Here is a 15,049-nt window from a genome sequence, read left to right on the forward strand (position 1 = left end):
TGTATATCTAAATTTAATTCTTATGTCATATGTTTATCAATTTAATTGAGGTTATATGTATGATGCAAATAACTGTTAGCTGATTAATTCAATTTACTAGTAGGCTCTAAAGGGCTATTGTTAGTTTCTATTTAGGTTCTAAATTCCCATTGATAATTTTAATACTGCTTAATTTACATTGTATCCGGGGCATTCCAACTAGTGCTTATGTGCTTGGTTTTGATCATTCTAATTCTAAAAATGCATTTTTAGTCACCATGCACAAACATGTTGCTGCAATTAGAGAAAGGCAATATTGCTACTAAATTGCTACTATGATGAGTACTGCTACTAATTCTACTACTATTTGTCATTTATTGAACAATTATTATACACCCAGCTTTGTTCTAGACATCTTATGTTTATTTCTAATTCTCACTAATAAAAGAAAAATTATTTTATTTAATTCACTGATGAGGTAACTGAGGCACAAGGTTAGGTAACTAGCCAAAGATCACTTGGCTTGTAGGTAGCAAAGCTGGATTTTGAAGCCAGATCAGTCTGGTTCCAAAACCCATGCTCTTTATGTAGAAAGTTACTATGTGAAGGGGCAACTTGGTTGGTCATTGTGTTGATGTTGACAAAGGGCAGCCATACCATGGTGAAGTGCCCTAATTCAGAACACAGATTGCAGGATGTAAAAGTCAACTTTGTGAAGCCCTCTTGGTGGATTTACATATGATAGCTAAAATTGTGTATATAAATGTATTAATATTGGGAAGAGGATATCTTTTATTCCAACAATCAGAATATTCATAATTATTATCATGTTCTTTTTGAAAGGAGAGTGCCAGAGATACCAAATCAGTAGTCAAAAGGAGCAAAGGTGCTTAGTGATCTCTAAAAGTCATAACAAAATGAGATAAATAATCTAGAAGGATATTTCTTCTAGGCCATAAAGAGCTTCCAATCTTCTACTCCCTAGGGCCCTTTCCTCAACACACAAATATATGCATAAAATAAACAACTTCAGGATGAACTGAACAATTCTATTATAGAGATCCTATGAATCTGTTCCATGGACAGCTAAATACTAAATAATTCTTTCTAAAATAAAGTATTTTATCTCAAACCAAGAATATACAAAGTTAAAATTTTAATAGTTTTTTTATATTTTAAATCATATTTACTGTATACGTCACAGGGGCCTGTTATCAGGATTGGAATTTGAATATTTCAAAAACCTCTGAAAGACCAATTTAGAACACAAATGATATCTTTTACACATGATTGTTAATTTATTTTCAGATGCTACATTTAATTTTTTGAAATACTCAACCATTACTTCCATGGTTCAGCATAAAAATTGGAGTTGTTGATTTCCTAAATTCCTAAATTTCCTAAATTTATCCATTAGTAATTGGGATAATTATAAACATAAAAAGAGAAACATCTTTATTCACATTTTCTAGGGCTAGAAAATAACAATTAGTCTCATAAAATATATATTCTTATTTTCCATGAGACTAACATGTATATATTAATTTATACATATTACATATATATAAAGTTTGTACCTAGTTCAAAAAAAATATAGAACCTTACTTAATAGTTAATATTCGAAAGTACACTTTTAATTTATACAAATTTACTAAATACCCACTCAATAATATCCACTGTGGACCAACCACTATGCTAAGTAATTGGGATATAGTGTCCCTGAGGCAATGATAGGTTCCCCAAGAGCTTATAGTCTGAGAAAGATATGAAAAGATTAACAAGTAATTTAAGTAGAAGGTGATAAATGCTCTGAATAGGAGAGACTTCCCAGAGGAAATGATATCTAATTGAGACAAAGGGATATGCAAGCTTTAGTTTGATGTGGGTCTGGGGATATATATGAATAGGATAAGGGTACCTGCAAAAGGCCAGTGTCAAATAAAACTGGAATACACTTGTGGAAGTAGAAGTCATTTGGCTGCTGTTTCCTGAGATAGTGAGCAAAGAGGGTGAAGAAGGCTGTGGAATGGGAGGATGGGTTAAATACTTTCTGCTTGGGAATTTGAGCTGCTTGTAAGCTATAAATGTGGAGGTGTGTGCTAGAAAGCAGGATATATAGATCTGGAGCTGGGTTAAGAGAGCTAGACTGAAGATAGAGATTCGGGAATCATAAATTGATAAATAAAATGAGGTATCTAGAGAAAAGATGCAGAAACTTTAAAGCCTGCTATATGTTCAGTATATTAAACACTTTAGAGAAAGGCAGGATCTCTCACAGCCCAAGCCCTTTAGAAATTTATACTATGGACGTTAGATGAGAGATAAACCAAGAAGTTGTTGCCAAAGTGAAGGGTTCTGAAATACATTCAAGAATAAAGAAATTTATATATGTTAACACTGTCATGGAGGACTTTTTTTGAAAAAATTAGATTTTATATATATACACACACACATATATATATTTATATAAGCTCCTAATATTTACTCTTAAACAGCAACTTGCTTGTCATTCATGAACAGTACTAAAATTTTAACAGTGTGTAAAATTTAAAAGTTGTACAGAGGTCACATTTTATGCAAGTGTGTGTTTTTGAAGACATCATGATTCAAATTCATAAATCATATTACATTTTCTATAGTAATTAATGTAAAGTAGTGGGGAAAGCATTCTTAATATTCATAAATCTAGATAATAGTGCTTCTATAAAAATTTCAACATTTTTCCTAAGTTTTTGTAGACTGTTCTAATATAACAGTAAAGCATACTATGGTTGTTAGTAACTTTCAATGAAAGTTAGCACATCTAACTTTCATTCTAAAGTTTTATTTTTATTTTTCTGACAATAACATCACTACCACTTTATGAGCGCTTGGATGCTTGGAAGACATTTTTATAAAAAAAAAAGTAAGTTATAACTAGAGTGACTGTTAGGATAATAACAAAGTAATAGTAAGCACCTTTGCTTCTCCAGAGTCTATTCTCAACTCAGAGCCTGAATGATCCTTTAAAGACGTGCATGCTAGGATCCCTAGATGTTAGTCCCTTTGACAGTCCTCTCAGAACCTCAGTAGAGTAGAGCAGAGCACAGTGCAGCTGGAGTGGTATGAGTAAGAGGGATAATAGGGTGGGGCAAGGGCAGAGCGATAAGAGGATAGATAGATTGTATCATGTAGGGTTCTGTGGGTGATTACAAGGACTTTGGTTTTATTCAGAATGAGATGGAAAGCCATTGAAGGGTTCTGAATGAAGACTTGTCAAAGGGACAAACATATAGAGATCCTAGGATGTATGCCTATAAAGGATCATTCAGGCTCTGAGATGTGAATAAACTTTCAGGAGTAAAAGTAGAGTGGTGAGTTTGCTATTATGGTAGTAATTAAGGCATTCTATTTGTGTGGTGAATCACATTTATTGATTTATGTATGTTGAACCATTCTTGCATCCCTGGGATGGGGCCCAATTGGTCATGGTGGATTATTATTATTTTTTTGATGTGCTGTTGAATTTGGTTTGCTACTATTTTATTGAGGATTTTTGCATCTACATTCATAAGGGATATTGGTCTGTAGTTTTTTTTTTGTTTGTTTGTATTTTTGTATTGTCCTTTCCTGGCTTTTGTATCAAAGTGATTCTGACTTTATAGAATGAATTGGGGAGGATTCCCTCCTTCTTGATGCTATGAAATAATTTCGGCAGTATGGGTACCAACTGTTCTTTGTAGGTCTGCTCAAATTTGGCTGTGAATTCATCTGACATGGGGCTTTTTTTTGGAAGATTTTTTATTGCTGCTTCAATCATTACGTCTTATGGGTCTGTTTAGGAATTCTGTTTCTTCCTGATTAAGTCATGGAAGGTTGTGTGATTCCAGAAATTTGTCCATTTTCCATACATTTTTGAGTTTATGTGCACAGAGATTTTCATAGTATTCATAGATGATATTTTGTATTTCTGTGGTATCAGTTGTAGTTTCTCCTTTTTCATTTCTGATTGAGCTTATTAGGATCCTTTCTCTTCCATTCCTCATTAATCTAGCAAGAGGTCTACTGATTTGTTTATCTTTTCAAAGAACCAACTTTTTGTTTTTTCGATCTTCTATATTATTTTCCTATTTTTGATTTCACTTAGTGCTGCTCTGATGTTAGTCATATCCGTCTCAATAGATGCAGAAAAAGCATTCGATAAAATTCTTCACCCTTTCATGATAAAAACCTTCAACAAAGTAAGCATATAAGGAATATTTCTCAAATTATAAAATTATATAAGGTATATATGTCAATCTCACAGTGAACCTCATATTGAATGGGGAAAACCTGAAAACATTCCCACTAAGAACTGGAACACGACAAGGATGCCATCGTGATCACTTCTACTCAACATAGTGCTGGAAGTCTTAGCCAGAACAATCAGGCAAGAGAAATAAATTAAGGGCATCCATATTGGGAAAGAGGAGATTAAACTATTGTTTTTTGCTGGTGGTATAATCGTATGCCTAGAAAAATCCCAAAGATTTCACCAAGAGACTCCTGGAGTTCAGCAAAGTCTCAGGGTACAAAATCAATGTACACAAATCATCAGCATTCTTATAACAGTCAAGCTGAGAGTCAAATCAAAAGCTCGATACTATTCTCAATAGCTACAAAGATCATAAAATACCCAGAAATATACTTAACTAAGGAAATAAAAGATCTTTACAAAGAGAACTACAAAACTGTGAGAAAAGAAATTGCAGATGATACAAACAAATGGAAAAAAACATATCATAGTCATGGATCAGTAGAGTCAACATTGTTAAAATGTCCACACTACCCAAAGTGATTTACAAATTAAATGAAATCCCCATCAAAATACCAACAACATATTTCCCAGATCTAGAAAAAAATAATTCTATGTTTCATTTGGAACCAGAAAAGAGCCAAAATAGTCAAAGCAATCTTAAGCAAAAAGAAAAATTCTGTAGGTATCACATTACCAGACCTCAAACTGTACTACAAGGCGATAGTAACCAAAATAGCATGTTATTGGTGCAAAAATAGAGACATAGACCAATGGAGCAAAACAGAAAATTTATACATAAAGACATCCACATACAGCCAACTGATCTTTGACAAAGTAAACTAAAATACACACTGGGGAAAAGAATCCCTATTCAATAAACAGTGCTGAGAAAATTGGATAGCCACATTCAGAAGAATAAAACAGGATATGGATCTCTCACCACTCACAATAATTAATTCAAGATGGATAAAAGTTAAATGTAGTGCTTGAGACCATAAGAATTCTAGAAGGAAATGTTGGAAAAACTCTTCTATATATCAGTCTAGGCAAAGAATTTGTGAAGAAGACCCCAAGCCAATCACAGAAAAAATAAATAAATAAATAGGACTTGATTAAATTTAAAAGCTTCCACAAAGACAAAGAAATAATCAACAAAGCAAATAGATAACCTATAGAATGAGGTAACCTACAGAATTAGCCTAATATAGGGCTAATAATCAGAATCGACGAAGAACTCAAGCAAATCAGCAGGAAAAACATCAAACAACCCCATCAAAAAGTGGTCAAAATACATAAATAGAAGATTTCAAAAGAAGATAGAACAACGACCAATAAACAAATGAAAAAATATCCAACATCACTAATCATCAGGTAAACACAAAACCACAATGAGATATCACCTAACTCCTGTTGTAATGGCTTTTATTAAAAAGTCCAAAAATAATAGATGCTGGTATGGATGGAGAGAGAAAAGAAACAGTTCTACACTGTTAGTGGAACTGCAAATTAGTAAACCCTCTGTGGAAAACAATGTGGAGATTCCTCAAAGAACTGAGAGTAGACGTACCATTTGATCCTGCAATTCTACTACTGGGTATTTACCCAAAGGAAAAGAAGATATTTTATCAAAAAAACACCTGCACTCCAGTGTTTATTGCAGCACAATTCATTATTGCAAAGATGTAGAATCAAACCAAGTGTCCATCAATTCATGAGTGCATTAACAAAATGTGACACACACACACACACACACACACACACACACACACACATACACACCATTGACTACTACTCAGCCACAAAGAAGGATGACTTAATACTTTTTGCAACTATTTGGATGAAACTGGAGACCACTATCCTAAATAAAGTATCTAAAGAATGGAAAAACAAGCACCACATGTACTTACTATTAAATGGGAACTAACCAATGAGCACATACATAAGCATAGAGGGAAGTAAAACTTACTGGAAATCAAGCAAGGGGTTGGGAGGAGGAGAGGATTGGCAAAAAACTATTTAACGGGTACAATGAACACAATGTGGGTTGATGGGCACACTTATAACCATGACTCAAGCATTATAAAAGTGATCCATGTACCAAAAATATTTGTACCTCCACAATATTTTGAAATTAAAAAAAAGACATTCCCATTGCACTGGTCCCTTTGCTGTTTCCCCCCATATATGAAATACCTTCTCATCTGTATCTGCTATGCTTGCTGCCTGCAATGCTATTGCCCACTACATATTTACCCCTTTAGCTCCTTCAGATTTCTATTCAGATATGATTTCTCAATGAATATTTGCTCAATATTTCCTATCCCTCTTCCATGATTTTCTCCCTAGCACTTATGATCATCTGCCCTGTTGTTTAATCCACTTATTTTTTATACTTATTAATTGCATGTTTCCCCTCAGGAGAATAGATACTTCTTTCATACTCTTTTTTCTTTTTTCTTTTTTTGATGGCTCTCCAGCACAAAGACTAATGTTTGGTTCATAGTAGATGTTCAATTAACATTGATGAGATGAATGAATGTCACCTACAATCACTCCATACTGTTTCTCATGCAAAGCATTATGTGCCAAAGGATAGCCAGTTTTTCTAGTTAGAAGGAAGAAGGCCTTGTGGCATTCCAAAATAAACATGGTTTACAATCAATTTGGTTCGCATCTTTAAAATTATGTGATTCTTTATGTTTAATTGAAGTGTTTACATAAATTAAAAATGTTCATATAAAATGAGGTTTTACTAATAATTCAATTATTAAGCTATTTCAAATTTGCGTGATTCAAAGTTAATATAAAATGAAACTCCACATATGTGGTCTACCACAAGAAACAGATTTCTCTTTTCAATTTTTGTATTGTAGAGCACTTTTTCTATGAAGAAATTTAAGCAAGTAAGCAAACCAACACAATAAAACCAAAAACCTCTATCATAATAATAACAGTAAGGGAGAAAATAGGAGGAGGGAAAGAAAAACAGAGCATAGCAAACATTGAAAAAGGAAAAAGAAAGATTAAGACACTTTTAGGTAACAATATGTTAAAAGAACACTCAAATCATGTGTATAGCAATCATTTTCTTCTCATTTTATGACACATGAACTTTCCTTTAAAGATTAAATCTAAAAAATGTTTGTAATTGGTATTGTCTAAAAATACACATGCAGAATCACCATACATTTTTTCTTCTTTTATAAGTCTCTTTAGAAGAATGCTGTTCGCCAACTCTGATCATAGTTTATATGCTTTAGAACCATTAGTGTTGCTATGGAGAAATCAAGAGGGCATACTTGCCATTCTCCAGCTCGTCCAATAATTTATAATCTTCTGGAACGCTGTCCCACACTGGAATCTCTTCCCTAAATTATTTGGATTTCTTAGTCATGAGGATACAAGACAGAGGAGTACAGCCACAATATAAGCTGAAAAGTCTTGAAGGAATCTTCAACCCCATCCGTTGTTGCTCTGGTGAAGACCAAGGAAAGGGATAGTTTCTTATTGACCTTTCCATATGGGCCTTACATCACCTGAAATAAAAATTCAGTGTTTATGTTATACCCGGCTGTTAATTTCTCTTCTGAGCATAAGAAACATAATGAAATGAGATATTTCTCAGGAAAATCAAAGACATTGTTGAATTGTTTCAGGATATTATGTTTTATGCCTGTAAGACTCAACTAAGTTTCTATATCTCTGTGGACTTTCTTCAACTTCCACAGGCAAAATTGCTTATTCCATTCACAGTGTTCTCACCAAATTTGTTCATATTTGGTTTTATAGCATTTAGCACATCGCATAGCAATTTATCATTTAATCTATTTATTTATTTCACTCTTCTCTACTCCAAGCAAATGGAAGAGTGCCTAATATGTAAGAGAATTTCTATTAATCTATCACTGGTTTAAAATGTAACATCTTAATTCAGGGTGCTAATATTTTAGATGCTCAGATTTCTGTCACATAAGTGAAATTTGGATGTATTTTTTTTATATTGACAAATAGTGTATTTTGTATGTAGACATATAGTCCAACAGACAAAAAAGACATATTCTGAATTTAATTTCATTAGCTAGAAGCCATAATGGGAATGTAACCTGATTTGGCATGTGTTGCTGCCAGCAACAAATGCTGTACAAGTACCAGTGACTCAGATCTAGTTTTAATGGCATAGCCATCTCAAAAGACTGCAAGGGATCATGTCTTAGAACAAAATACACAGCTAGCGCTATCAATACGTAGGACAGGGAGTCTTAGAGATCAATATATTTCTTCACTGTTTGCTGAGGCTCTTTCACATTGTTTCTTTTTATAATTTCAAATTTATTGAGGTATTTTTTGAGGTATAATTGACAACTAAAAGTTATATTTATTCAAGATGTATTAAATATATCATGATGTTTTGATATGTATATTAATTATATATGCACATTGTCAAGTGATTGTCACAATAATGCTAATTAACATATTCATCAGCTCACATGGTTACCTTTTGTGTATTATGAGAATATTTAAGATCTACTCTCTTAGAAAATTTCAAGCATATAATACAATATTATTAATTATAGTCTCCATGCTGTGCATTAGTTCTCCAAAACTTATTTATCTCAGAACTGTAAATTTGTACAATTTGACCAGCATCCCCCCATCTTCCCTACTTCTCACTCCTGGTAACCAACATTCTGCTCTCTGTTTCTGTTAGTTACACTTTTTTAGATCCCCCTTAGTAGGGAGATCATGCAGTATTTGTCTTTCTGACTTATTTCACCTAGCATAACACCTTCTTGGTACAAGTTAGGATTTTCTTCTTTTTTAGGGCTGAATAATTTTCCATATTGAATAATATTACATATGAATTCCATACATATATATATAACACATTTTCTTTTCCATTCATTTCCATTCCCTATTAAGTTATACAAGTTCCTTCCATATTTTAGATATCAATTTTTTATAAGATATGGATGTGGTTTGCAAATATTTTCTCCCATTCCACAGATTCCCTTTTCATTTTGTAGATTGTTTCCTTTGCTATACAGAACATTTTAGTTTGATGTGGTCCCACTTGTTTATATTTGCTTTTGTTGCCTGTACTTTTGTTGTTAAATAAAAAAAAATCATCCCACGACTAATGTCATGAAACATTTCTATTTTTTTTAGGAGTTTTAAGATTTCAGGTCTCATATTTAAGTCTTAAATTCATTTTGAGTTGATTTTTGTGCATATGTAAGATAAGTATCCAATATCGGGGTTTTTTTTTTGCATATAGATATCCAGTTTTTTGAACATTTATTAAAAAGAATCTCCATATATATGCATATATATATATATATATAATCTTAAAGCCTTTGTGGAAGATTAGTTAACCATATATGCATGGTGTTCTTCTTGCTCAAGATATCTTCCGCTATTCTATTTGAGGTCTTTGGTGATTCTATAAGCATTTTAGGATTTTTTTTTATTTCTGTGGAAAATGCCTTTGAAATTTTGATAAGGGTTGAATTGAATCTATATATTGATTTGGGAAGTATGAATATTTTAACAATATTAATTGTAATCTGCCTCTAATTGATGCAGATCTGCTCAATGTAATCTGCTCTCTAACACAGAACACTTCTTAATTTATTTGTGGCTTCATTTTTTTTATCAGTGTGCCTTTCATCTTGGTTAAATTTATACCTAAGTGTTTAAGTGTTTTATTCTTTTTGATGCTATTATAAACAGGATTGTTTTCTTAATGTTTTGTTTGAACAGTTCATTGTTAGTGCATGAAACACAACTGATTTTTGTTTATTAAGTTTATACCCTGCAAATGTACTGACTTTATTTATTAGTTCTAACAGGGTTTTTTTGGTGGAGTTTTTAGAGTTTTCTATATATAAGATCATGTCATCTACAAACAGAGACTGTTTTACTCCCTTCTTTTCTGATTTAGATGCCTTTTATTTCTTTATTTTGCCTAATTGTCCTGGCTAGGACATCCATCAGAGCTATGTTGTATAGAAGTGGGGAGAGTGGGCATCCTTATTTTCTGCCTGATCTTAGAGGAAAAGCTTTCAACTTCTCAGTGTTTGATATTAGCTGTGGACTTGTAATACATAGTCTTTATTGTGTTGAGATACATTTCTTTTATTACCAAATTTGAGAGTTTTTTTATCACAAAAGAATGTTTAATTTTGTCAAATGCCTTTTCCTCTATTGAGTTAGATTTGTCAAATGCCTTTTTTATCTCTATTGAGATACTCATATAATTTATTTCCTTCTGTTAACATAATGTATCGCATTTATTGATTTGCATATGTTGAACCATCCTTGCATCTTGGCATAAATCCAACTTGATTATGATATTATTGAGTTTGGTTTGCCTAGAATTTTGTTGAGGGTTTTTGAATCTATGTTTATCAGGGATATTGACCTGTAATTTTCTTTTTTAGTGTCCATATGTGGCTTTCATATCAGAGTAATACTGGCCTCTTAAAATAATTTTTAATGTGTTTCTTCCTCTTCAGTTTTTTTTGAAGAGTTTGAGAAGTATTGGTATTAATTTTTCTTTAAATATTTGAAAAAATTCAACAGTGAAACTATCAGATCTTGGGCTTTTCTTTGATGGGAGATTTTTAATTACTGATTCAAACTTCCAACTTGTTATTGTTTGCTTCAGATTTTATAAGTTTTCATAATTCCTTGTGTCAGCTTTTTACAGAGAAGAGCTAGAAACATGCTCATTGCTTCCCTTGGGCGTATAGTCAAACTGTGCAAAGTTTGTTGTTAATTTCAACATTAGACCTAGTTCAGATCTGGTTGGTAAGCAAGACTGCTACAGCTAAAGTGTTGAAAGAGAACTGTACTGGGAAAATGTTAGTCCTAAATTGAGTACTGAAAACCGGTGCTTGGTATATTTTAAAATCAAAGATTAAATCAAAGATCAGTTTCCATGTAAAATTAATTCCTTATTAAACAGCTAGCTCCTGGGGTTTGGTATTGTGGCTAAATAAATTCCTCCATAACCTACTGCTAGTAAAAAATTTTGTTAAAACAGTTATTGAAAAAATAAATGTGTGCATTTTCCTGTGTATGTAAGTAGAATATTCTGAACAGATTTTTATTTTCTGTTTCAATATCTTCCCTTGAGATGAGATAATCATTCTGAACATTTAAAGTATGTATAATAGAATATATATTTATAAATTATATGTGGGATGAATGCATTCTGACTCTCCAGACACACCCCAGCCCACATGTAATAATCCTCTTAATTTTAATAGAATATCTTTGCATAGTGCAGGCAGCAGTCAAATTATAAAGAAAAGTGACCTTATGTACCAGATGTACTAGTTTACCTGACATAGTCTTAATCCACACGTTTTGTTTAGGATAATTAACACAATTATTAACAATGCCTCCTTTCACACTAAAAATGAATTTTAATCTGAAAGAGAAATCGTACGTTCACCCTTTTAACACCACGGAAAATGACAGATGACTGTAAATCCCAGCTTTGATACACACTATTTGTTTGATTTTTAGCAAGAAAGCTCACTTTGGTGTCTTCACCTATAAAAGTGGATAAAATAAGTTTTATCTTGCAGGGATGGCATGAGAAATAGATGCAGAGTCAACTTCATGAATGTGAAACCCGTGCAGCCACACAGGACTCCATGCTAAGAAGGTCCCCTACTTGGTTTAATGTTCCATTGGTCTTTTGAAATTCTTACTTGTTCAACAAAGGGCAGTGCATTTTCATTTTGCATTGGTTCCCACACTTACATTGTCCTGTTTAAATGAAAAAGGTGCTAATTGAATCCAAATTATTTTTTAATTCTTCTATTCTGTAATAAGTCCTGATTTTATTTCACCAAGTAGAAAATCATTTATAGCCAATTTAAATAAACCAAAATAGTAAAATACAAAAAAGTTTCTTTTTAATATAAAAGGCAAGTCTTTTTAAAATGATACAGTATAAACCAATACAATTCTGTCAGAAGACACTTACTGCCTATTGTAATGTAGAGAATTTAAATTATTAGTATATTTTAAAGGACAGTTGAAGTCACTTATTACTTGGCTTTATTTTTTTTGGGGGGTGAGGTATTTTGCTCAATATATATAAGTTGTTAAAATAATTTTGATAACATAAATGATACTTCAAAATTAAGAAGAGTCCCTCTGGCTTTTTATAGAAAAATGTCTTTCTATGCCTGTATAGATTTTATCACATTAGGGGCAAGATAGGTATTCCAACCTTCTTTTTCATTTTTAAAATTTTTTCTAGGATCTATATATTATGATATCACCATTAATGTCATCATGATATATAATATTTAATACTTAAAATATGCATAATTATAACTAATTTATTGAGCTCTTGTATGCCAACATTCTGCTAAATACTCAACATATATTATGTACATATCTATCTATCTATGTGTAGACACACACATAAATTTCTATGAGGAAGGTACTATTTTTCATTGTACTAATAACAATATTGAGGCTTAAAGGGAATAAACAACTTTCAAAATCCTATAACTAGGAAAAAATAGAGCTAAATTTTGAACCTAAAACTGATTTTTAATGTCTGAGCTCTTTATTAGGGTATCAATATTTTGCAAGTTGACATCTAAGAACATATGTTCAAAACTTCCTGATTTTATAAAATAATTTAAAATTGCTTGCATTTTCTTCTAAATAATGTAATTGATAAAAATATATGTGCGTCTAGATCATCTGTATGATCTCAGTTATATTTGTCTTCATACTCCCACAGGCATACCTAGACTTAATAAGTTTGTGAGAAAGAAATAAGGCAGATTTAAAATGTAAATGGTTCCCACTAAGTAAAGGATGCATGGCATCATGTTGTCCCATACAGAAGAAAGTTTCTCAGCAGTTCTTAGAGGCATAAGACAAGGAATAATTGAGTCATTACATAGCATAGTATAATTAAAGACATAGCAAACTCCAAAAGGCTATACTCTAGCAGCTGGTTTCTGATCCACATTGCCAAAGGAGATTTCATTTCAGGAAAACAAAATCTTATGCTACATTAAATACATGTTACTATTTTTGATTTTATTGTTTTTGTCATTTGTTTCTGTATTTGTAAAATAGTTTTGATATTATAATTGTATACATCTAAAAGCATAAGGACATATCTATTTTTGTTTGAAGATGTTTAAGTAACATTAAAATAAAAATAATTTAAATAAATCTTGAAGGTCTATGATTTTTTTCTGTTACTTTAAAAGGAATTTGGAGGAACCCTGTATTGTATATTATTCCTCGTGTGACTGGTTGATTGTTAGCATGATACCATTAGTTTTATTATTTCACATGATGTTGATATTATACTAACTGCTTCTTTTTAATCATTTTTATTTCCTCATTAGGCTTTTTTTTTTTTGCTTTATTTTTGTTAATGTTTAACCCCTTAAAAGGTAAAGCATTCATTATTCTTCACCTTGTTGTCTACTTTCTCTGACTGTTTCCATAAATCATTATTTTTACAATCTTATTTCTGGAAAATAACAACTTGTTTTTTAAAAAAAAAATTAGTTAAATCTTTGAAAATATAAATATTCCTACCCTGTGGTTTGGTAATATGAAGCAAGTTATTAGATAAGATAGAAAACTGAGTTCATTGAATTTTGAAATGTATTTAAGAATTATAAGGATTTAATGTTTGGTTTTGCAATATTGCCACAAGCTTTTTATATTGTAATAAATTGAAATTAACTTAGAACTAAATTTGTTCAGAAAGTCTCAGTTCTTCCCAAATGGTAAAACACTTCTTAAATTTGCAAAATTAGACCTGGAGGGTTGACAGTAGCATATATTTATTATGTGAATGGCTTATTCCAGTCTGTTTTTTAAGCTGAGAAAGATGATACAATTTCCAAAGATTCCCTCCCAATCTGTTACAATTATTGGTTTACTGTTATAACCAATTGGTTTTAATAATTATACCAGTTTTCAAAGGCAATGTGCTATTTCATTTGCTTTTTATTATTAAAGTTCTTGGATCAAGAAAATACTGAGTATTGGGAGAAAAGGGGATCGATTCAATTAAAAAGTTAAAAGGGGGATCAAATTGGAATCATTCAAAAGCAAAATTCAAATCTCTTTACCTTTTATTATACTTTAAAAGAATTAAATTATAAAATTAAATGTTTTAAACTAATCAGAGATCCACAAACTCAAAATTCATTAAAATATTTTGCTCTCATCCTTTTCCATGCTATCCTTTTATCCAGGGAAAAAAATTACTGAAACTATTGTATATTTCCATTTATATACATGTATCCTCTCTATGGACAGTAGTCCTTTCTTCCCATATGTTATTTGAGGAGGGAAAAAATCATCTACAACACATAGCCATTCTATATATCATTTTCTATTAGGCTCTAGGTAAATTAAAATGCATTACACTTCCATACATGATGTTACTTGAAAATGATAATGCTTTCTATTAAACTGTACTTCAATATTCTGTTTTACCTGCAGCTGAATGTGGTGCATCTGCAACAAATAATGAAGGAATTTTGCTCTCTCCAAATTATCCACTCAACTATGAAAACAACCATGAATGCATTTATAGTATTCAGGTTCAAGCAGGAAAGGGCATCAATATTTCAGCCAGAACATTTCATTTAGCACAAGGAGATGTACTTAAGGTAGGTGAACTCAGACATACTTATATTTTTATTTCATTTTAATCATTAAGTATACATTAATAAATAAATGTATACACATACATATATGTATATGTATATATAATCAACCATAAGT

General features: G+C 31.6%; 1 protein-coding gene across 5 annotated transcripts in view; it reads left to right on the forward strand.

Moving 5' to 3' along the window:
• The window catches only part of CSMD3 (CUB and Sushi multiple domains 3), a 1,101,621-nt gene that overhangs the window by 773,881 nt on the left and 312,691 nt on the right, over window positions 1-15,049 (forward strand). For all 5 annotated transcript variants that reach the window (XM_076005068.1, XM_012781857.3, XM_076005066.1 and 2 more), the window contains one exon: window positions 14,765-14,934. In XM_076005068.1, coding sequence (XP_075861183.1) covers window positions 14,765-14,934 — 170 coding nt within the window. The remainder of the gene's footprint in view (window positions 1-14,764; window positions 14,935-15,049) is intronic.

This window comes from Microcebus murinus, chromosome 7, assembly GCF_040939455.1.
Source record: "Microcebus murinus isolate Inina chromosome 7, M.murinus_Inina_mat1.0, whole genome shotgun sequence".
Classification (NCBI taxonomy): Eukaryota; Metazoa; Chordata; class Mammalia; order Primates; family Cheirogaleidae; genus Microcebus; species Microcebus murinus.